Below are 25,579 nucleotides of genomic sequence, written 5' to 3' on the forward strand. Positions count from 1 at the left end.
TACTATCATTATCATTCATTTCTATGTATCTCTTGATCTCTCTTTTTTATTTCTTCTCTGACCCAGTTATTCTTCAGCCACGTGTTGTTTAATCTCTATGTATTTGTGGTTCTTTCTGATTTCTTTTTGCTTTTGATCTCTAGTTTAAAAGCATTATGATCAGAGAATATGGTTGGTATGATTTCAACCGTCTTATATTTGTTGGGCTATCTCTGTGTCCTAGTATGTGGTCAATTCTTGAGAATGTTCCATGTGCACTAGAGAAAAATGTATAAGCACTGTTTTGGGATGGAAGGCTCTGTAAATGTCAATTATGTTCAGTTGGTCTAATGTGTCATTTAAGGATGTTATTTCCTTATTGATTTTCTGTTTGGATGGTCTGTCTATATCTGACAGTGAGGTATTTAGTGTTTCGGTCTGTTTCTCACTTTAGTTCTGTTAGTAATTGCTTTACATATTTCCGGGCTCCCTGATTGGGAGCATAGATATTAATAAGTGCTATGTCTTCTTGGTGCATGATTCCCTTTATCATTATGAAGTGTCCCTCAGTATCTTTCTTTACCTTTTTTATTTTGAAGTCTATTTCGTCTAATATTAGTACCGCTACTCCCGCTTTTCTGTGAATGCCATTTGCTTGAAATATTTTCCACCCTTTCACTTTGAGTCTAGATTTGTCTTTGGAGCTGAGATGGGTCTCCTGAAGGCACCATATGGTTGAGTTTTGTTTTTTGATCCATTCTGCAACTCTGGCACACTTTCTTCTTATGAGCTCCAGATATCTATCTCATTTTATTATGATTATCATTTTGAGAATTTTCCACAGATACATCAACATTGCTTAGACTGATGTATCATCTCCTTCCCACCAAACCTGCTCTACTTCCTCTATTTCTCACTTCTGAGAACAATACAATAATATCAACCTGAAAACATGGACGTCTTCTCCATTTTATTCCTTTCACTCCACACATCTAGGTTTTCGAAGTTCAGTTTTACTAAATAGATACAGGAAGATCTGATGATTTTATTCAATACCAGTGAAAAGGAGTGTGTGATATTTTTCTCCAATATCCCTAACACTAATGGGATATCTCATGAAATTTCATTTTGGTCAACATTTTGTAGGAAAACCCAAGACTTAACACAATTATTTCTGTCTAGTTTGTGTTTTCTTCCTGATGATCCATTTAATTTTATTTCCTGTTACTCAAAGATACATCTGTTCTCCATAGGATGTCCTGATCTGTGATGACTCAAGGCAAATTCTATCAGTTTGACACCAATCTTTCTGTAGAACTTTGCATAAGCTTGGGCAAAACTACTGGCAATCTTTAAATGTATTTTCATAATTCTCTTTTTGAGCTTCCTTTATCTTTTAATAAGCAGAGAATGAAGTTCTAATAAAGGTTCCTCAAATCATAGTTCATTTCAGACACCTCAGAAGCCCCCGTCCCAGCATGCCAGTCTCTTTCAAAGTTTACAAGTCAGTGTAGATGTAGTTGTTTCCTATGTTAGTGTGATTGTTATAAGCTGTTTAAACTGTTATGGTTACCAATCTCTGTTAAAAGGTTCAGGTAATATGGTCATGAGAGCCAAAGAGGCTCTCAAAGCATCCTTGTGGTTGCTATAAATTTTTCTAAGTATCTAAGATACAGTCTCTGCTTTCAAGATACTTAAAAATAACTTGGGAGGTAAATGAAATATAAAAGTAACTATATAAATTTTATTTATAATAATGACTAAGTCCTATCGTGTCTCCTAAGTGCTAAACACCATCTATGTGCTTTACTTGTATGAACTTGGGGCAAAGGTAGGTTAACTTGTCCAAATGGACAAGCATCAGAGTCTGCTCTTAACCACTGTCCTCTATAATCTCTGCATTAACCTGATCTCTTAAGGTTGATATCAAAGTCTCCTGCTGGGTTATAATCCCTGTGGTAGGTTGAGGAAGTCATCACCTCTTCCAACCATGCTAAATAAGTGTGAGTTTGTTACTGGACTTCAAGGATAGGCTGTCTTATTCATCATTATGTTCCTAACTTCACTGCGGGCCTGACACTCAGCAAGAACTTAATGAATAAAAGGTTAACAGTCACTATATTCTACTTTGTGAGGATTATATAGGTTACTCTCATTTAGTTCCCACAACAACCTTATGAGGTATGCACTATTATTATTCTCATGTTATAGATACAGAAGATGAAGCTCAAAAAATCCTGGGTCACATCGCTAATAAATGGCCACGGCAGACCTTGAACCTGTACCTGTCTGACCAATACTCATGCCCTAACCACTTGAATATATTCCCCTTGAGCCTCTGACTATTTTCAAAAATGGTAGCACCAATGCAATAAAGCAAACCCTTTGAAGAAACAATATTCCTCCGTTCTGTTAGGTGGAATTGGTATTTATTTTTTAAAATCTGTTTAGAACGTCTCGAAGGAGCAGTTCTCTTTAATCTTCATCTATGCCGCTAGCTTTGAACTATGCTTGGTGCTGTGATAACATGATAATCACAATATAGACATGGTCTCTGTTTTCATAGTGCTCATTATCTCTATAAGAATTTTATGAGGAGCTATTATGTGCCTGGTGTTTTGCATGCACACTCTCTAAACCTGTTGGCAACCATGTAAACTAGTTTTGTCTATCTCCATTGTACAGGTGAAAAAAAAGTTTAGTTCCTAAGAGGTTAGTAGTTGTCCAAGAAAGACAGTAAGTAGCAGAAACATTGATTAGGATACGGGTATATCTTTCTCAAAGCTTGTACTTTCTCTACTACCCCATTCAGGGAGGGTAGCCACGTGATTATCTAGAGATACGTTCATTACTTATGAGAATTGAGGTTGGTGATATTCACTAGTGACATCCTATAGCAGAAAGGTACCAACAACCTCCCCTGATATATATGACTTAGTTGATGACTTGAAGTAAAATAACTACCATCGAATGAATAATAAGTCTGTACCTGGCATTGTATTGAGCCCATCCCATGCACTGCCTCTTTAATCCTCACAAGTCAAAGTACAGATTCTAATATTAATACCCATTTTACAGATGAGAAAATAGAGGCTTAGTGTGAGATTTAGCAAGTTGCCTGAAGATGTATAGCTGGTGAGTGAATGAAAGTAAATCTGTCCCCAACTCAGAATCTTTATCATGAAGGAAATCTACATAAATATTTTAAACTGTTTGTTGATTTAACAATCTTAGAAAATTTTATAATATAGGCGTGACCAATAAAAATCTTCAAATATACCTATTTGAGAATATGACAGGTTTTCTTTATATTGGCTTAATTTGTGCATCTTATTACAGAAAGAAGGTCATCTCACATGGACAGATGGATCATCTTTTGACCTTAAGAAAAATGAGATCTTTTCTTTTCCACTACTACCCAAGAATGAAACACATTGCTACATTTTACAGCAAAATGCAACTGGCTCAAACTATTTTTTTGCAAGATTTTTCTGTTATGTTCCATTGCCATATATTTGCAAATATGAAAGTAATTATTTTTTAGTATTCTTATGTTTATGCATCTCACTTTTATAATTTTAAAAATAGAATTATAATTTATAATTAAAATAATTCTTTTTTTGTATTTCAGCACCTTTTCTGCAGGAAAACTTTTCAATTTATATAAAGGATGTTGGAACAACTGAAGTTGTATTAAGTTGGAATAATTCGAATGGGTGGAATAATTTGAATAAGTGGCTGAAACTAGGATATAAAATTATCATTAAATATTATTTAAATTATACAGAACAACATTTTGAGAGCATGCCTCCAAATACTACAGAAAAATCAATTACCCAACTGTCTCCTGGCCATGTATACAAATTTTTACTCTTTGCAATAAATGAATGGGAGGCGAAAACTACGTTAAGTCCAGTATTCACTGTTGAAACACGTAAGTTACAAGACATCTAAAATTATAAAATTTCAAGTATTTAATATCAATAGTAGATATTTCCTGGGGATCTGGTATTTTCTCATAACACTTAAGGCATACCTGCAACTTTGTCAGTTTTAAATTACAATGAATCTGTTTATATGTTTGACTTACCTTAAACTAGAAGCTTGTAAGAAACTATATCTTATTTGTTTTATAGCACCAGCTAGACTGGTGCCTAGTCTATGGCAGATAATAAATTTCTGTGGAAATGAATTTGCGATATATGTTAATAGCAAGAGATAAACAGATGTGTGTTTCTGGACTTTAAGAGGATTACAATTAGAGAAAATTAGTGAGGGATAAAAGTAAATGCAAACAAAACTATATAGCAAAATATAACCTAAATTTCCACTAGGTGGTGCATGAAATAAGTGCTTTCCAGAATTCAGAGGGTAGGTGACAGGGGAAGACTTGAGGAAAGGAAAGGCTTAGACTCTAACTTGAAGGAAGAAAAAATACATATGAGCAAATGTCTGAAGATATGAATTTGTGAGCAAAGAAAAATGCAGACTGACTGGAGATTTCCTTGGGCATGAGGGTAAAATCAGTTTGAGAGGTAGATGGTGCCAGATTTGGGACTATGAGGAATCTCTGTTTCAGATGATTGAACTTGACCTTAGAAGCAGTGGAAATCCATTAAGGCTATAGTTTTAAGACTTGCTTAACCTTCCAATAAGCACTTTTAATGCATTACTCACTCAGTCCTTACCTCAACTCTGGGAGTAGCTATATAGAAATGAGAAAACTGAGCTTCAGAAAGGTTAAGTAAACTGACTAGAATAGCATGCTTTGTTAAGTAGTAGAGCCAGACAGGAACTCAAATGGTTTTATTTTAACTCTTGAGATATTGCATCTAAAGAAAGAAGGGAGGGCAGGGAACGGATATGGCTTTGTGGCTGTAATGTGCAAGGTGCCGTTTTAAGAAAAGTAATCTTCAGGGATTAACCAGGAAAATCACTGGCACTGGATGAAATGGTTTGTAGTGGGTAAATATTTCTGTAACGGGATGAATGCCCCAGTTCCAGTGATGATGAGAATCAAGAGTGATTAATATGAAGTCCCTGCCCTCTAGTCTGACATGATCAGACTAGACGTGATTTAGTGATCACCGAATGCCTTATTAAGTGCCACTTTGGTGCTGCTTGTAATAAAAATAATGATTGAATAATAATATGTGTCGAACACTGTGCCAAGTGTTTTACATTCCTTATCTTATTTGATCTTCACAATAATTTCAGAAGGCATTACTACTACAATTCCCATTTTATAGTCAAGAAAGTGAGGCTCAAATAGAGTAAGTAATTTACTCAGGAAGGGGAGCTAGAAGGTGGAAGAGCTATGACTCATACCCAGTGTTTCTTTTCTCTTCAAACCAGAATATTATGGAAGTACTGAGAAGTGAGAGATTATTCAACCAAACCACATCACTAATATCATGTATTTTCTGATATTTTTATCTCATAGGCCCGTTATCACCTCAAAATTTCACAGTTACTCATGTGACCCCAACGGAAATATTTTTACGCTGGGATCCTCCAGATCTTGTATCTTTTCACCATTACCTTGTGACTATTTTGGATCTTGAAAACAATAAATCAGAAGAGGTATTTGTTGCAAAACTCAACACATCAGCAACAATTAGAGATCTTAAATCTTTCCATCATTATCTGATATATCTATTCAGTGTAGCAGAAAGAGGAACTCTAAGCCGCTTTGAGAAACCTATTTCAGTCATTACAGGTAAGTGTGGACATATTTTGCTTTTTAATCCAAAATATAAATTACACATGTTGTAATATTATTTTGTTGAAATTTAGTGATGTCGATTCTTTATAGGTACAAATAAGTACAGTTGAATATTTGTTGAAATGTTAAATCACAACTTTATGCATGGATTATAAATACTAAATTCATTTAGATATAAACATCTGAATTGTTCCTACCAGAGTTCCTAGAAGACATCTTCCTTATCATAACCTTGGCTAGAAAATAAATTATCATAAAATATGAAGATTACTTTACTCAATTTTCTTAACAACACTAGATCCATCAAATAGGTCTGTGCAGTTACTTTATTTTCTCTCGCAGTGTGATGAGTTGACCTCTAGGGGGCAGTCTCATCCCAGGACTCTGGCCAATGCATTTCTAATCAATCCACAGGGCAGTTTTTGAATCCTTGTCTACAGAACGAAATCATTAATCTTTCTTTTATTTAAGCATTCTATTCACCCTCTTAAGTATAAATCATTCTTTTTTGAAAAGGTAAAACACTATTATATGAAACAATGCATAACTAAGCACATTTTGGCAGCATATCCCTGTGTGTGTGATATGTGTATTGTTTGTGTGTGTGTGTATTTAGCATGCCTACATGCAAAGTTCTTTGAAATTTCATCAACTGAAATTTAAACACCCTAGAACTGAGGTAAAAAACCTGCACAAGCACAGCCATAGATTAATTAACCCCACACTTACCAGAAATACTTGAGATTCTTTGAAAATAATAACAATAAGAAAAGATATTATTTAATGCTTACTAAATGCAAATGCCTAACATGTATTCAGTGTTGCAAATCTTAACTAAAAATATTTTTCCAATTGTACACTAGATAATAGATGTTTTTTCTTGCCTGAGCTCAGACAAAGCATCCTTTAATTGATAAATACTTGGTTAAGTTCCTTACACTTTAAGAAGATGCTTCCATTTTTAACTGACAGGTGGACTTGGAGGATTTCTCACAAGTCTATTAATTTTGAAGTCATATTAAAATCTCCCATAGTATGTACCTATTTGTTTAATCGAGGGACAAGAGGAAATGTACATGTCAGCCTGTACATTTAATTTTAGGTCATTTGCTATGTAAATTAACTATAAGCTGACACAGCAGTGCATATCAAAGATTTAGTAATTCAATGCTCTTTTAGTCTCCTAAGGTCGAGGTGATTTTCTTTTTTTTTTCCTTTATTATTTACTCAAATTAGTTTTTCAGTATCTGGAACTGCAATAGACACTAGCGATAAAGATGAATAAGACCTGCTGTCTGCCTTCCAAGTGCTAACATACTAATGGAGTGAGATGAACAAGTTAAAAAGCAGTGATAATGCTGTGTTGTAATTGTTATTATAGGGATTATGCTCTGGATTTTTGGAAGCATAGAGAGGAATCCACCCAGACTCAGGGTACAGGGATAGTCACAGAAGTCTTCTTGTGGAAGAATGGTACTCTGAGTCATAAAGGAAGAGCAGGTATTCACCAGGTGGGAGTAGGGAGGCAGAAGGATGTTGCAAGTAGAGCAAATAGCATGTACGTAGGTAAAGAGGACCAAAGAGGTATCTATCTAGTTATACCTGGAAAAGCCAGAGAAGGCTTTTTGAAAACACTGACATTTAAACATTAGAAAATTGGAAGTAGATTAACATGACTGGAAAGGGGCATGACAGTGGTCCTCAACCTTTTTTGCACCAGTGACCAGTGCTCCTATGAGAATCTAATGCCCGATGATCTGAGGTGGAGCTGAGGCGGTGATGCTAGTGCTGGGGAGCAGCTGCAGATATAGATGAAGCTTTGCTCGCTTGCCCACCGCTCACCTGCTGCTGTGTGGCCCGGTTCCTAATAGGCCACGGTTCCTAATGGTACCAGTTTGCAGCCTGGGTGTTGGAGACTCTCAATGTAGAGAGAGTTTAGAAAATATAAGCTAGACACAGAATGTAAAGGACTTTGATACATAACAAGGAGTATATTTTTATTCAGTAAAATTTAACTTCTTTGGGATCATGGAACCTCTTGAGAATGTGGAAAATGAATGGACCTTCTCCCATAAGAATGCACGCTGGTACCAGTTTGCAGCCTGGGTGTTGGGGACCCTCGATGTAGAGAGAGTTTAGAAAATATAAGCTAGACACAGAATGTAAAGGACTTTGATACATAACAAGGAGTATATTTTTATTCAGTAAAATTTAACTTCTTTGGGATCATGGAACCTCTTGAGAATGTGGAAAATGAATGGACCTTCTTCCATAAGAATGCACATGCATGCACAGAAAATTTTGTAATTATAGGGCTATCACAAACTTAGCAGATATCATCATTTTCTCAATCACTGCTTATATGCGGCATTCAGTAGATTTCATTTAATTCCTCTACTGAAGTAAAGGTTTATAACAATTTATAAGTTTTACAAGTACATAAAAACAAAGATCTGAAGTTGTTTCACTCTGAAATCTTGTGGACAGCTTTTCTAATTGGATTATGCTGGCATTTTTTAAAAAATAATTTTACATAAACAATCAATTTCAACACTTAAAGTCAGGCCAACTGCAACTCTGTAAAATTAAGGTATAGGATGAACACACTGTGGATTTGGCTGAGAATATTTTCCTGGAAAATTAAAATGTGGCATGTGTGTTGATAAAGGAGTAACAGATTAAAAAGAAATTATAATTTCTGCTAAGAAAGTAATTATGAAAGTCATAAATCTTTAAGGATTATTTAAAGTAAAACTACTGAACAGTTTAAAATTCTACAAATCATTCTTATAGTAATGAACTAATGATTCATCTTGCGCTTGGGAACTATTAAAAGTTCAGGGGAAGTACATAACACAGAACAAACAATTAAGGCTAAAAGGAAGGCATTACAATGTCCAGAGAGTTGCATAAAAGTAAAAACCATAATGCTTGATGTTTGAATAAATTGTGTGAGGAGATAAACCAAAGTATTGTCTTTGGTTTTTATAATAGACTATCAAGAAAATTCTCCGATTGTGTTCTCCATGAATTGTAAACACAATAATTTCCTTTCTTTCTAAATGAGTGTCATAGCTTTCAGAAATTAGAAAGATAATGTAATTTAAAGTTGCAACTATCTTTATGATAAATACCAGTCCCAAAGCTTTAAAAATCATCTACATGTTAGTGATGACTAAATTTATATCTCTAGTTCAGACCTTTCTCCTGAACTAAAGAGTTAAATATTTAACTGCCTGCTCATTCTATCTCATTTGGCTAAGAGACATCTTAAATTGAATATGACCAAAACTGAACTACAGATGTTTCCACCCAAATCTGCATTACTCATAGCCCTTTTCCATGTGAATTCACAGCCATTTAATTCATCCAATTGTTTAGGTCAAAAACCTTGAAAGTATCTTTGACCCTTGTGTTTCTCTTACAGCCTACACCCAAACTGTCAGGAAATCCTGTTGATTCTGTCGTTGAAAATCCAGAATCGTAATACTTGTCCCAACTTCACTTATGGCTATTGTCATCCAGGCCACCACTCTCTCTCACCTAGATTACTGGCTTTGCTCCCTTGTTTTTACCATTTGTCCTCTTTATAGTCTGTCATTAATATAATAGCCCAAGTGATTTTTTTAAAATTTAGGAAAGATTATACCTCTGCATATAGCCCTGTAGTTGCTACCTGTTTTATTCAAAGTAAAAGCCTATGAAGCCTTGCATGACCTGGCTTCCTATTAACTCCGGCCTCATCCTATGACTTTTTCCTTCACTCTGGCTTACTTTCTGTGTTTGAAGATGCCGGATAAACTCTTATCGTAGGACTTTTATTTTAGCTGTTTTTTTCCTGCCTGGAATTCTCTTCTTCCAGAAATCTGCATACCTAAATTCCTCCCCTCCTTTAAGTATTTTGTTCAAAATCTCATCTTTTCAAGGACCCTTTCACTTGCCCTGAATTCTCTATTTAATACCACAACTTCCTGCCTATATCCACCACACTCCTGAGCTCCCTAACTCTGGTTTAGATTTTTTTTTTCCTTAGCATTTATCTAAAGTACTATGTAATGTACACATTTGTTATATGTATTGTTTATTGTTTATTTCTATCCATAGAATATAGACTCCATAAGACAATAATCTTTGTTATTTCTTCCTGATGCACTCAGCGTGCCTGGGAGGATGACTGATGCGTAGTAGGTGCCCATGTATATTTGATAAAAGACTGAATAATCTCAATAATGGGAACATTACTCTGATGGAACCCTTAAAAATCTGAAGAAATTGCTAAATAGTTTCTGTTTTCCCTTGGTGTGCAATACATGTGCTTAATTATATTGATAAATCTTGCCTAGTAATAGCAAGACATATTTTCTTCCAAAATTGAGTCCTTTTCAGGATGGGGCAACATAAGGATTTGATTGGTTTTTTAATTTTATTTTATTAGTTTCAAGTATACAGTACATTGGTATATTTTACAGTACATTTATATAGTTTATAAGATGATCCCCTAATTTCTCTCCTATGGCTTTGTTAAATTTACTTTAAGTACTAATTAATATTGACTGGGATATTTTTACTCAATAGAGTGAGTACTGCTAACAGTAAACTAAGATATGGGCATCTATTTCTCTGTTTCTTTAAGGTATCAATCCACCTCAGAAAGTTTATGTTACACCTGAGGATGTGGGAGAGGACAGTATAGTGCTTCAATGGGAATCCCCACCAGATGGCCACGAGGTCTACATTCAAATCAAATCCATACCAGATACAAAACAAGTCATGAATCTTTTTGTAAAGGATGCTAATAGATTCAAGATTGATAATTTAACCCCCGGAATGACATATGACATTGGAATGGCAATGGTGATTAACGGGAACTTGAGTGAACTGGTAACTATTCAACAGACTTCAAGTGAGAATCAAATACTTTTTGTTTTTAACATATATTTGCTGATCTCAGGGTACTGTAAAATATTCTCTATAGACTCACCTTATAGTGGTTTTTACCTTTTTAAGCAGCTTGTTGGCGTACTTCATATAATAGTAGCGTTGAGACCTGAGTAATTCTTATCCCTTTTATCCTGGCAATGCTCCCTGATTATAGAAAGGCAGTATTGTTTATGATTAAGAACTTGACCCTAAAGCCATACTGCTGAGGTTTTAACCTGGGTTCAACTATTTGAATAACCGTAGGCAATGTACTCAACCTGTTTATGCCTCAGTTTCCACACTTATAAAATGGGAGAAAATAATAGTATGTATTTCATAGTATTCTCTGAGAATAGCTGATTGAATAAATGTAAGTACTTAGCACACTCCCTGATATATAGCTACATAAATACTTATGATTATTATTATATCAACAAAGGCATGCTGTAGCACATTGGAAGGAAAATTTGATGGTGTATAAAAGGTTTAGGACCAAACCAACAAAAAATTTCTATGTCTATTCTCAAATAAGATTAATTCGCTCAATACAAAGTCATTGAAAATCTATTAATGAGGGAGAAAGGCAATTAAAAAAGTGAAAAGCAAAATAAATGAAACAATGTTTATACGTGTTTATAAATTGTGATAAACATTAGGAGGGGAAAAAAAGCAAAGTTCTGTGGTTGACAGTAATTGAAGAGGAATGGAAGGTTCTACTGCATATAAATTGTAATAGAGGGAGTTACATTTGAATGGAGGCTTAAAGGATAAGAAGGAGCCAGAGTAGAATGAGGTGGTGCAAGGGTACATCAGGCATGAAGGCTGTAAAACGGGAAAAAGCTTGGTGTATCTGAGAACAAAAAGCCCAGAACGTATGGTATCTAATTAAGAAGGAGAAGGGCAGTAGGAAATGATATTAGAGAAGTTTTCAGGGGTGAGATCATAAAGAGATTGTAGCCTATGCTTTTGAGTTTCTTTTCAGGGTAGTGGGAAGCCACTGAGAGTTTTATGCGGGTGAGTGACAATGTGGCCTATGTTACAAAAATTTACCTATGGCTATGTGCAAGAAGGATTTGTAAAGGGGCAAGGAAACTGGGTAAGAGGGTATTGGAGAATCTAGGCAAAAGATTATGGTGGACAAGATGGGGAAATGCAAATGGATAGTAATAGATACATTTTATATTATGGAAGTAGGTGGTCCCAGCTTTAAAGCTGGAGTGCTTGTGATGAATAAATGAAAAGAGAAATTTAGGATTTTGACTTGAGCAATTCGGGTAGATAGTGATGACTGTGAAGAAGGAAAGATTATTGGACCTCACCAGCCTTTTGGCTAACAATAAGGGCAGCCTGGTGGGGAAAAATGGATTGGCCTAAAAAATTCTTTATGAGAGGTTTCCACACTCAACCAACATTGAATCTTCCCATTTTATCCTCCAAAGACTAAAACTAAATTCATGTATGGCACTTTCATACTTAAATTTCTGAGAAAATCTACCTAAACATAATTATCATAGGAAACAGTTATTCAAAAGAAAACTACTATTAAAGATATTGCTGAAAAGAATGATTTCATGCCTATTAAACATCTTAACAAATATTTATTGGCAGAATGAAAGTACTAAAATTAAAATGCATAGATGGGAAATGAACTGCAGTCTTATATCTAGCGATTATTAGCAGTGTGAGATTAGAGTATCCCTATATTGTCTCGGTGCCTAAGTTTACTCTCTAAAAAATTTAGATCCTATTCTTCTTTGACTCTAGACAACTTAGCATATTTCAACCAATCTGCCATCTAATAGAAAATTTTTGCCTCCCTTCCTAGTTAGTGATCTCTTTCGCAATTTTTTTTTTTCAGCTTTGTACCTTCAGTTGTAAGCACAGTTCTTGGCTTTATTTAATTCAAGCACTTATTTGTAAAACTGCTATCCAACATGGAGGCTGAAACATGAGTTAACATACATAAATTTTAGGAAGAATGATAGAATATTGGTGTTTGGACAGAGATCTTGCCCATCTGATATGGAATTCCTGCATAGTGCCTGTGATCATTTTGGAAAGTTACATCCTTGTCACTTTCCTCTGTTATGCAGTCATATCTGTTCTCCAGAGCATCACAGAGCAAATCTACTCCTGGATTCACATGAAAGGCCATCAAATATTTGTTTGGAAACAGACATTTTGTGATCCTGGTATTTATAGTTTCTTTCTTTCTGGTGAATTATCTCTAGTTCCTTCAAGCATTCTACTATTTCTTATAATCCTATTGGCTTTTCTAGTCATTTTTAAAGCTTAACAATCATCTTTGGCATCACCAGATTATTTATCATTCATCATTTGTACTTGTCTCAAGATAATAAAGCAAATATTAATTTATCCCAAGGTGCAGAGGTAGAAGTTAATGCTTTCTGTGCATTCATTCAACAAATATTTGCTGATTATTATTATTGTACTATTTTTCTCTTTCCTACACACTTTGAGGCAGTTACCCATAGAGAGGCATTTTCTTTTTAATAAGCTTTTGCAGACATGTAGAAGAAAATAAAATTTATATATTCATTTGTTTCCCTTTCCCCTTTGAAACACGTTTTTCTTTCTCTCTAAATTATTCTGAACATAACTAGCAAAACTTGATTTCCAGTTATTGTTGTGCACCTTGAACCATAAAATGTGCCTTTCAGGAGAAGGTGGTGCTTACAAGCACAGACCTTGGAATTGGATTGCCCAAGTTAGAATTCAAGCTTCACAATTATTAGTTTACATCCGTTGAGAAGTTGTTCAACTTTTTTGGTGCTCAGTTTCCTTCTCTCTAAAATGGGAAAGGTAATTAATCTTATCTACCTTATGAAGTTAATATAATTTAAGGACTTCGACACCAAGCAAGCTCTAGGAGAGTGTCTATTGTTAGGATTTTTACTTCTCAACAGGAGTGGAGTGGTGGCATTGAGGAGCAGTGGTCCGCTTAGCAGGAAGTAAAGCCATTCCAGTGTCTATGTGGTCTCCCTTTGTTGGAGGAATTTAACTATACCCAAGTTTTCTTGAGGGAAGAAGAGCTCTAGGAGAGCTCGCGTTTGTGTTTTCTTTATTCTTTTTGCTATAGAATAAGTTTCAAGATAGACTGGGCATCCCTGACATCTCATTCTACCTTGTCTGTAACAAAAGACTTTGAATTTGGGCCAATTCAGTTTATCTCATATTGAAAAAACCTCACACAGCCCTCAGGGTTACCATTTCTTTTGAAAGAGGTTTTGCAGAAAAATGGGTAAGGATAGAGGTCACAGTCACAGTGGCAGAGACCCATCAGAAGTCTCCAAAATGTGGTGAGAACTTTCTTTTTTTTTTTTTTTTGAAGCGAAATCTACTCCAACTTGAGTTTCCAGAGGTTCAGGAGATAGTTTTGAAGAGAAGGAAGAACTTTGTCCCATTCTACACCTTTCCGGCCTTGGTGACCCTTCACTTTACCATGTCATGCATTAACGCCATTGGCACCATTTCCTTGGGCACATGGAATTAATGGGAAGCCCCACATTTACCCACCAGAGAGAACGTCACCGACTCTATATACTTTTATGACTTACATCAGACTATGCCTATTTAAAGCCTTGTCTCTCCCAAGAACATGGAAGCGAATTGTTTCCATGACTACACCGGTCACTCCTTTCCAATCGCCAGATCTTTAATTCCTGCTCGAGGAATTAAAGCTTTCACAGATTATTACCCACAGATTTAGATGTGTTGGATGCTTTTGGGATGTCACCCTAGCCTTGGAAAAGCCATATTTACTGTAAGAGCTTTGTTACTAAAGACAGCTGGAAGGAATTTAAAGCGGAAACTTACAAAAAAAATTAGTGGTGGACAGAAAAAGAAAAGATAATATAACTGGAAAAGGAAAAACATGGTAAAAGTGTCTTGAAACCCAGTAATATACCATATGGAATTTTTTATGGTTAGTATATTGAACAATTTCTCATAACCACCCAGAATAGAAGAGGCAAGAAAGTTATATGTAACAGCTGATGAATTAGTGGAGATATTGCACAGGTTTTTATGGTTTAGAATGCTAAATATGGGTGTATGTTTAAATCCTGACTCTGGAGAAAGTAGCAGAATCACATTATCAAATATTTAACAGTAACTTAGAACAAGTTCCATTGCATAAAACGAGATGTCACTAATAAAACTGAAAAGGCCATCTAATTATTCTCTGAAGGAAAAAGTACTTTTCAGAATATATTTTTTAGAAGAAAATATCTTCTTACAAGAAAGACAGATATAAGGATATACTGGGTGGTATCTCAATAATCTACAGATAGAATTGAAATTAAAATTGACCTCAGGAAAAGTAATGTGAATAGAAATTGTCTGAAATTTCAAATCTGCTCTAAATAGCACAGTAGAGGACTAAGGTACAATAAAGCTCTTTAATAGAGGTCAGAGAGAGTGTAAAATGTAAATGAATCCTTCCTCCAAGCTGTTGCCAGAACTGTGTTCCTAAAAATGAAATGAAATGTCTGCTGAAAATCCCTGTGCCTACAGGATAAAGTCTGACGTCCATAGCATGGCATGCAAAGCCTCTCACAGACAGAATTCAGCCTCAGAGGTGGCCCTTCCATGCTCTGTCCCCTTTCCTCAGATACACCCCATAATTTAACCATCCTGAGTGTGTACAGATACAATCTCTCATTTAATCATCACAATGATCCTGTAAAGTAGGTACTAGTCTCTTTCCCACTTTAGGAATGGGGAATCCAAAACACAGAGTGACTAAGTCACTTGCCAAAGACCCCCTACTAGTAAAGAGCAAAAGAACTTGATATTCTCATACACATGTCGATGCCCTTTTTGCTTTCCATGCCTTGATCATGAATTTTCTTTGCCAGAAATTCCCTTCTCACTACCTTTTCTGTCTCACACACACTCCTTTTGGTAAACTTGTACTATCCCTTAAGACTCACTGACTTCTGAAAGCCTTCCCCAATTATCTCTGTTAGAACTGTCATTTCTTGCTCTCTTCTTAACAGCTTTTTGCCCATGTCACCAGCTCAGCTCTAACCATTTGGGTTTCTAGTTAGTGATCAGTGAATCTCTTCCATGAGATTGAGAACTCTTTGAAAGCAGGAGCCTGGCCTTATTTATTTCATTTGAGTACCCATTCTGGGATATAGGTTCTCAAAAGAATTTGTTTAATAAATAAATAAAAAGGTAAAATATTGGAAACTCTCAAGTTATGTTTTTGAGACTGTTACTGAGAATCAAAAAATAAGTTAATTATGTACTTTTAACATAAATACACACAAAATATCCACCTTATTTCTGTCTAATGCTGACATAATAAACATAAGTTTAATGCATAGACACTGAATATCTCCACAAATTCTAGAATATGCTAGACAAAATACAGAGAAATTGCTAAAATTAAAAAAGTAATTATAAATCTTCCTTTTTATCTTTCAGAGCCCAAACCAGTCCAAATTGTTATCCCTTATGAAAGTCATAGTACCTCTGTAATCTTATTTGTTCAAACTCCTGATATTGGAGTGTTTGATGGCATACATGTTGTAACTGAAGGAGGGCCAAATGTAACCATGCCTTTAAGACATGACAGTAAAATAACTGTTGACAACTTAACCCCAGGCACAGAATATAATTTCTTTGTTTCCATCATCAGTGGGACTAAATTAAGTAATATGTATTATGTGCCTGCAGTAAAAACATGTAAGTATTTTAGGACTTGCATAAGCTTTTTCTTGATTTTGATTTTGTGTATCATTTCAAGTTAGTAGGATACATTCACTTTAATACAATTGTTCTGAAAGATCTATTAAAATAATTGCTGAAGCTGATCTTTTATTGCCCAAGTATACAGATTGAGCTAACCCTGTGAGATATTGAGAAATCATGGATTTTTAAAATAAAAATCTGTGTTAATGTCTTTAACAAAAAATATCTTTGTATATTAGTTAGAAATTTCAATGACTTAATCCAAGGGTGAGGAATGTGATTAATTTTAGGCAGATTATGAGAACTAGATTATATTTTTTGAAAGTATCACTTAAAGTATGTAATCTAAGTGTGTGTGTGCTCTCCCCACGCTGCCATTTGGGAAGAACTAGTGCATATGTTCCTTACCTCTTTGAATATTTACAATTAATATATATTATATTTGTTTATACCAATACTTACATTTTGAGATTCATATTGATTTTGATTTATCTTTTTTAAAGTTCCTCAAAAATTCTACAAATACTAATTTTGAACATTTAAGATGTGTGTAATTTATCTAAGCTATTCATCCAGTAGATGTAGCAATCAATGAATGGCGTAGAGTAATAAATGCCATGGAAAACCACATGGGGTCCTAAAAACATTAACATTTCCACTATAACATGTCCAGGTTCTTTGTGAATTGCTCTTTCTGTCTATAAATCTTTACATATATTATTATACCATCGTCTTCTTCCTCCCAAATTGTAATCCTTCCATGACTGTTTAAATTTAACTTTTCCATAAAATACTCCCAAACTGATGTCACGAATCACATTATTCCAATAACATTTTAACATATTTATAATCATCTCAGTATATGTTCATATTTTCTTTTGGCTTACGATTTTCATATACTTCTTATATCTGTATTCTCTGCCTCTCTTCCTTATATTATAAATCATTATGGGAAACATTCTCTTTGACAGTTCTTGTCTTTCAAAATAATTTCAAAATAGTATTTGGTCATCTAACTATATCAATATTGTGATATCAATCACCAAAATATATCGATATGTAAGAGTCTAAAGCTGCCATTTTTTCAGTTTTTCTGAAATATTTTTTTTTCTTTATGCTAAATGAGATCTTTAAATTTTGAAAACTAACTATTAAAACTCATTGGATAAAAATTTATTTTTAGCTTCAGCCAATATTTAATACCAGAAGGATTCTTGTACTTTGTCTAGACTTCATATTTTTCTCTCTGTTGTGTTTTCAGCTTATGCTAGTAGTTTCAGAAAGCTTTAATTTCTTTTTCCTCTTTTGTATATTATGCATTTGCTCCTGTGAATTTGCTCCTATGTGGTTTTTGGTGCAACATTAAACTTAGCTACCTGTAATGGTATTTACAATGACTCTGAGTATTGGCACTGATTATCATATTTTTATACTATTATCATATGTGTAAGCAACTACTTTTAATTAGGATAGAGAGATTGTTGATTAATATACTTTATTGTCCTTTTTTCACATTGTGCTTTTTTTTGTCTCCCTTTAAAGAGATAAATTAAAAGAAAAACTCAGCAAACATCCAAGAATTTAAGCATGTTGTGTGTTTTGGATAGGTTTGGAAGCACCATCAAATATCCATGAGGGCAAAGTTACAGACTCCTCCATAGAAATTCTCTGGAATCCAGCTGATGGAAATTTTCAGCATTATGAAATCACATGCATAAACTGTGCCACTGCTTTCATGGTATGTTAAAAGGGACTCTTGGAGGAATTAAACTTGAATCTCTCATGCTGAATCCAATATTACCACATTCTTACATTAGATAATAATGAAACTAAATAACCTCTAAATTTTTTTTTTTTTGGCCTGTGTTCGATTGTGGAGCATTTCTTAAATGAAAGCTTGCTAATTTATTCTTTTGGATTGGTAGGTCCAGAAGGTAGTGCAAGAAGCAGCAACATTTTCTAACCTGGATCCTGCCACAGTGTACACTTTTTCAATTCGCACTGAAAAAGAAGGTTTTAAAGACAGTACACCTAACATAAAAGAAATACAGACAGGTACAGTCTGTGTAAACACTTTAGTTATTTTTCAGTGTTCAAATACTTATTTGGTTCTTTTAGGAGAGATTTAATAAATAGTACATTCTTCCCAGATTTTCTTTACGGGCTGGCAGTGTCATCTCATGTCTTTTTTTGTGTTTCCCCTTCCTTATATGGTTAGCATAACCTCTCTTGTGTATGGATTGCCAGACAATAGAGTGGCTAATTGCCTGGGATCTAGCCAGATGCTCCATTTGAGATTTAATTTCTCCACTGTTCAGTTAAGCAGACAATGAAGTGCCATTTACCCAGTGTTACTAACTTACTCCCAATGGCAGATGGTGATTTATTCTGTGGTAGTCATATGAAATAAAGGGTGATTGAGAAGGATGTATACAAAATGTATATTTTCACATCTAGGTGAAGTAAAATTGTCAACTTTTATTTTATTCTACTAAAATAACTTTCAGTTATTCTTGACACTGATGCTATGGGAACATTAATTTATATATTTAGAAAGTGGTCGTGTCTGGCATTCTTTTGCTGTAATATCAACGAATGGCATTGGGAGAAATACCTTGGCAATTTTGTTTCTTTCTCAAACTGTGGAAGAATTTTAGAGAGGAAACAAAATGTCTATCATACACTATTTAACTTTTTTCCCTCAGGAAAAAAGGAAATCATTTCATATTCAGATTGTAACTAACTTTCCTACTGATTATCCTTGTCATAATTTGGTATTTAATTAGAATGAGTCCTTAAAATCATTAAATATTTCTAAGAGTGGTGGTTGTATAAGACCAAGATATAATCTCTTCCTACATTTTAGAGACAAGGGAAATATTGAGTACAAGACCACTGGGATACACACTGGCTTTATTTCAAAGTTTAAAAAGGTTCTTGCTGTTTTTTTTTTTTTTCTCTTTTGACTTAACTTCTCATATCTACAAAGGAGAATAAAAAAATATCTTGGTTACCCTCAGAGTTTGAAAGAAGTCAAAGCTATCCTGAGAATGTTTCAGGGTTGTTTTAAAGTAGGTGCTTAGTGTGGTAGAAAACGTTATTTTATGTGTTATGTTTTCAATGATATAGCCCCAAGTGCAATTGAATTTATGAACCATAGTAGAAACTCAAATGCAATAACTGTTAGCTGGCCTTCACCTAGAAGTCTTCTGGATGGATACATTATTTCAATATCCAGTGAAAACTTCATGAAAGAAGAAATCCTGCCTTCCACAGAAAGGTATGAAAGTATTAAAAAAATTATGTTGAGTTGCATGGAGCATAAGATTAACATTTTATATATAATTTTAGAAAGCTACGTTAGTGTTTTACTATAAATAGTAATTAGAAAACTTTGCAAGATAACTTTTGGACAATAATATCATTAGGATAATTCTGATGTACAGTATGAAATTTATTCCTGCAAATAGATAATAATGAATTATTTCAGGATATCATCAGGCTTTTGTGCATGATATACACCTTTTGATTTAAATGAAATTTCTACATATGAGAAGCTATGATTTCTAATTAACCATTTGTGCTTAAGTATAACAAATTATTTTCATAATAGATAATAAAAACAAAACATATATAAAGTTCTTTTTGCTGGTAGTACAAGCAAATAGACTTTCCAGATGTTTCTGATCTAATATCTTAACATTTGACTTCTCTTTACTGTGTAGGACATTCGCATTTGATAGACTTTCTCCAGGAACTGACTTTTTAATCAGTGTTATAACTATCAAGGGACTAAAGAGAGGTCATCCTACTGTCCTCACGGTTAGCACTTGTAAGTTCAAATTTATATTTAACTTCTCATGGGTAAAAATAAAGGAAATAGTTGTGTTGAAAACCAATATATGATTAAAATGAAATAACTATGAAAATGGCTTATGGCATACTTAAAGAGAAGGAGCACTGTATTTATGTGGAGAATGTCTGAGTTATATTCCTGCCTCTATCACTTAGTAGTTATGTGACCTTGGGAAAAATTGTTACATTCTCACTTAGAAAACGAGAATAATTATTCCTGCCTAGATATAAAATCTTATAACTAATATCAAATGCAAAGCTCTTTGTGAAAGTAAAATGTTCTCTAAAACCCTGAGGTACCATCATTATGAAAAAGTTAATATTTTTCTAATATTTTGGCTATATCTATAACACTTTATGAAAAACAAAACAAAACCTTGGAATATGACCAAAACATAGGTGGCACCGTGCTTTCAATTGCATTATTTGGGTTCAGTTTGTCTCTTCTGACCTATTAGCATCATTTCCGTGTATACCCACCCTGAACATATGCAGACATTCCAAAGAGCCCTGTTACTTGTGGGTCATAGCTGTATGAACAAGTGCTCAAGCGTCAATGTCCTAGCACTATGAAAGCAGGCTTACTCACAGAATTTACAATGTGGATAAAGAGAGAAGACCGAAAAATACAGCAACAGTCAAATCAATTTCTAGAAAATAAACTAAAAAAATCGAGCACTTATTATACACTAGCATGGTACTTACAATGTGCTTAAGTTACCACACTGAGTCTCCCCAGATGACCAAAAATGTAGGTTAAGGCTAGAGGTGTTCATAACTCATTATGGAAGATGAGATTTAATCCAGGTATCTAACTCTACAACTGATGTGGCACTGTTGCTGCTTATAAAGACTTTCCTAAGAAATATGAGATATCATTTTAAAAAATGATAGCTCATTATTTTGTATCAGTGAAAGCTTCTTGGGTTGCTGCTTAAATTTGGGTTATGTCATCATCATTGCCATCATTGTCGTCAGTGTTGTTGTCATCACCACACTGAGTGCTTGTTCTGTGTCAGGTACTTTGCTGTGCCTTTTTCTGTGCTTTATATCACTTAATTTTCGATGATAACCTTTATTCTATCAATTATAATAAGATGCTTTTTTTTTTTTTTTTACTTTTTTTTACAAATGAGGAAACTGAGGCTTGGAGAATTTCATTAGCTTATACAAGGTAGCAGAGATTTCAACCCATGTTTCCCTGACATCACATTTGGTCTTTGTAACCACTGTGCTTCAGTAGAAGGGCCACTGTGTTATAGTGAAGGCTGGCTCTATCAATTCTTGGCTTTGTGACTTTATATGAATAATGATACTATTTAGACCTTAAGTTCCTGGGTTTAATAATACTTTCTATCTTAATAATGCTTTAACTGTTTTCTCACACAAGGCTGGTAACATTTTTTTTTTTCACCCTTTACACTTTATAATTTGATTTTTGTCTTCTCCTGTATATTAATAATTTTTGGTCTTTTTGTACCTTCCTTTCTTTTCAAACTACCTCAAATCCAATTAGAAGTTGATGGTATATTAATAAATGTACTAAATAGAGCTAAAATATATTATGGGTATATGGAGAATAATAAATTAATTGCAGTTGGATGGGAATATCTGTCACAAAAAATAAAATAAAAAGGATTGTGAATCATTGGTACAAGTTTCAACCTACTGCTGAGATGAATTCTAATAAAATTAAATCAATATGTAGGTAGGGACAAAAAAAAATCTCATGCAAAATTTGAATTTCAGAGATGAAATTATTCCAATAAAATGTTAATGTTACGTTTCTTCCAGTTAAGGAAAGTAACATGAAGTTTTAATCTGAAATATAAATTAGAAATAGAAATATGTTACTGATTGAAAAATAAGTTTCTGTAACCTTCTCAGATAACACATTTAAAGGGAAAAGGAATTTGTGAACTTAAGGGGGATAGATATATCTCTCACTTTATGCAGTGTATAAAATTATAAGTTAAAAATCTCAATTATAATAACTTTATACTAAATTCTGCTGTAAGAAAAATAAATTTATAGTTAATGTAATTTTATTGTGGAAAAAGGCTTTCTAGAAATTTTTTCCCTTCCGTTTTAGAAATGAGGAAACTGAGATTGAGGGTAAATAGCTTGAGTAAGATCATATAGTGCTAAAATTGACTTGAAAAACCTAGGAATCTTGTTCTCTTTTCCACAGCATGACAGTCCAAGGTTATCAGTCCAGTGTAGATAACAGTAATGGTAAACATTTTCTTTCTTTCTTTGTTTCTTTCTCTTTTTTAAAAAAAAAGAAACTTAATTTCTGTGTCTTATGTCATTGCCTTAGACCCAGACCCACCATCAGATTTGCTGATTTTGGGGCAGGAAGAAAACACAATATATTTGTCTTGGAAATTCCCACAAGGAGGTTTTGAAAAGTTTCAGGTAAAAAAAAAAACAGTGCTATCATACGACCTTTCTGTTTATTGAGGTCTTCATCTCACTCTTTCTTTTTGTCCTTCATGTTACATGAATGGCTTTAGAAATCATGGTACCACTCTTTTAATGTATAATTTTTCTTCACAGTAATTTTTTTGTTGACTACTTTAAAAGTACAAAGCTGACATGGAAGGTGTTCAAATTTAAGTAAAACCTGATACTTGATTTAAATAAGTTTGAATTTTCAATGGAGATAGATATGTACATACATAGAACAAAGAAGTGAATAAAAGAATGACAGTGCTGAAGGTTAATGCTTCTGTGACAGCACTGGCCAAAACAACAATTTCAGAAGTTAGAGCTGAGTGATGTGCCACAGACTCCCTTTCAGCTCCAACTTATAGATTTAATTAAGCGTGGAGACTTCGAGCCCAGAGGGTAGGAGAGTAAGATATATAGAGGAGCCACTTTTCAACTGTCTTTATGGTAAATTTGTACATTTCCATTGCTGTTTGTTGCTAATATTGTAATTTGGCATCAGATGAGGACATATTTTATACAACCTACATCCTACATTGTGTTGGTTTGTGAAGAGAATAAGCTTCTGGGGACAATACTGTTGTTTTGTATACTATGGGGGCAAACAACTTTTCCATAATTTTATTGTGGTAGGAGATGATAATTTTAGTTGTAAATAACAGAAAGAAACCTGAAATCATTTAAATAATAAAGAAAACTGTATTAATATAAGTGTGCCTCATGGAGACTAAGGAAAAGAATATAACTTTAAAAAGAATTGGAATCAGATATTTTAAGCCCATTGAAAATTTAGGGTTTACTCTCTTCCATCTATTTCTTTCTGCTTATTTGCCGTAATTTTTTTCTTTTTTTTCCCTAATGACCAACTTTCTCTGTTAAGCAATCCATTTGGTGAGTGGAAGAATGCCATACACAACTTCCAAGTCCAGAGAAAGACAGATTCTCCCTAAATTCCCAAGGAAGGGACTGCGATTATTTCAAATTGGGTTAGACACCCAGTCCATTTCTGGTCAACAATGGTTGTAGGTCCCACGTCATTGAAAAATGGTGGCCACAGGTCTGTGGCTGATGGGGTTGTAAAGAGAGATGTTAGAAATTGGGCAGATTTAACAAAAGATGTTTCCTATAAATATATAAAGTAATATAAAATTCCATGATTTATAGAACTGGTACAGTCTAAAAGGACTCAGCAATAAAATTACCAGACATTTGAAATGAACTAGTTAGTATATATGGGTTTTATATGAATTTCTTAAGGGAATCAATGTAATAGTAGTTATGTTACAGACATAGAAGGAATCCACATCTATTTATAGTACCTGCTACTAAAGACAAAGAGGGGTGTGGTAGGCAGTATAATAGCCTTCCACAGATCCACAGCCTAATTCCTGGAATCTGGAACATACTATATTATGTGACAAAGGAGAATTAAGGTAGCAGCCCAAATTAAGTTTGCTAATTAGCGGGTTTTAAAATAGGAAAATTATAGTTTATCTGGGTGGCTACAGTATAATCACAAGGATCCTTTAATATGGAATAAAGAGGCAGAAGAGAAAGTATCAGAGATATGCCATGTGACAAAGATGAAAGGAAGCCATAAGCCAAAGAACGTGGGTGGTATCTAGAAGCTGAGAAAGGTTTTTATATTTGTGGGTATGGTGTTGAGATATTATTGTCAAAGTGTTCTGATTAACTTATTAAAAGGCTAGATTTTAGGAATTTGGATAGATGAAAATGTAAGGACTTTGAATGTTTCTCTGATAATTTTAGTATTCTGGGCCAGCTCTTGACCATAATTTGATAATAGTCAATTAATGATTGAATTCTAAAGTAAGTGACTATCAAGGAAAAAGTTCATGCTGCTGAATAAAGTAAGTCAATTTGATTAAGTTATAATTTTTAAGGGAATCAAATATATCATTCAGCTTTCTTTAGAGACTAGACTCCTTTTATCTAAAAATCAACCCTTACTTGAAAATTTCCTGTCTGCTTGAACAAGAGTGTATGCCATCAAGATTATCCATGTTTTACAGTTTCCTTGGTGTTTAAACAATGATAGTTGTAACACATATGACTACAGTACTTTGAATATATTAAAATTCTATATTAAAATAATCATGGGCTAAGCCTTCTGGTTTGTTCAGTTAAAATATTTTTAACCTACTTAGACCATCTGACTTTAGCTTCCACTTGTTAGCTTTACAACGGAAATAAACTGTCTACCAATATGTTTAAATAAGGCATTTGCATGTATGTATGTAACTCAGTAGTTGACTTATGTTGAAAATATTTAAAATAATATTATATATTATAATATATTAATTACATTAATAATTAATATAATTGATATTAATTATTATTATATAGAGAGATTATTATAAATCTATCTTTAAGGCTTGTGTAAAGTAAAAAGCCTTCTGTGGCTCCCCACTGTCTATCTAATGTTATATATATTGCTTAGTGCGATCCTCAGTGCCGAAGAAGGACTCAATATGCTCTCTACTCTTTTATTTTCCTTACACCTCAGATCTCAACACTAAATTGTGTTGCCCACCGTTATCCATATGTTTTATGTTTTCCTGACTCTATTCTTTGGTCATATTGTTCTTTCAACCGATACATTTTTTCCCTTTTTTTTTTGTCAATTCTTCAAGACCTTTCATGAAAGTTCCCTTGAACACCATTTATCGATTTCCTGTACTAGAAATTTTAGCGTTGCCCCTTGACTCCTCTCTTTCTGTCATGTCTATATGTACTCATTCACTGAATTGTAGTAATTCTACCTTAGAATTATTGCAAAAATTCTTCCCTTCCTTTCTATCCCCATTTTCTCTGCCTCAGTTCAGGCCCTTACCAGCGTTGCTGGCTCTTTCTTACTCCTAGGACCAAACTGACCTTCAGAACACATCTAAATCTGTTGAACCATTC

The 25,579-nt window shown here is 34.0% G+C and overlaps 1 protein-coding gene across 1 annotated transcript in view; it reads left to right on the top strand.

Moving 5' to 3' along the window:
• Positions 1-25,579, top strand: part of PTPRQ (protein tyrosine phosphatase, receptor type Q) — a 214,476-nt gene that overhangs the window by 9,016 nt on the left and 179,881 nt on the right. Inside the window, 10 exon segments of the mRNA XM_025040984.1 lie at positions 3,319-3,508; positions 3,611-3,913; positions 5,423-5,698; positions 10,338-10,607; positions 16,079-16,339; positions 17,953-18,083; positions 18,271-18,400; positions 19,475-19,625; positions 20,071-20,177; positions 22,521-22,618. Coding sequence (XP_024896752.1) covers positions 3,319-3,508; positions 3,611-3,913; positions 5,423-5,698; positions 10,338-10,607; positions 16,079-16,339; positions 17,953-18,083; positions 18,271-18,400; positions 19,475-19,625; positions 20,071-20,177; positions 22,521-22,618 — 1,917 coding nt within the window.

The sequence above is a fragment of the Pteropus alecto genome, unplaced genomic scaffold (assembly GCF_000325575.1).
Source record: "Pteropus alecto unplaced genomic scaffold, ASM32557v1 scaffold76, whole genome shotgun sequence".
Taxonomy (NCBI): Eukaryota; Metazoa; Chordata; class Mammalia; order Chiroptera; family Pteropodidae; genus Pteropus; species Pteropus alecto.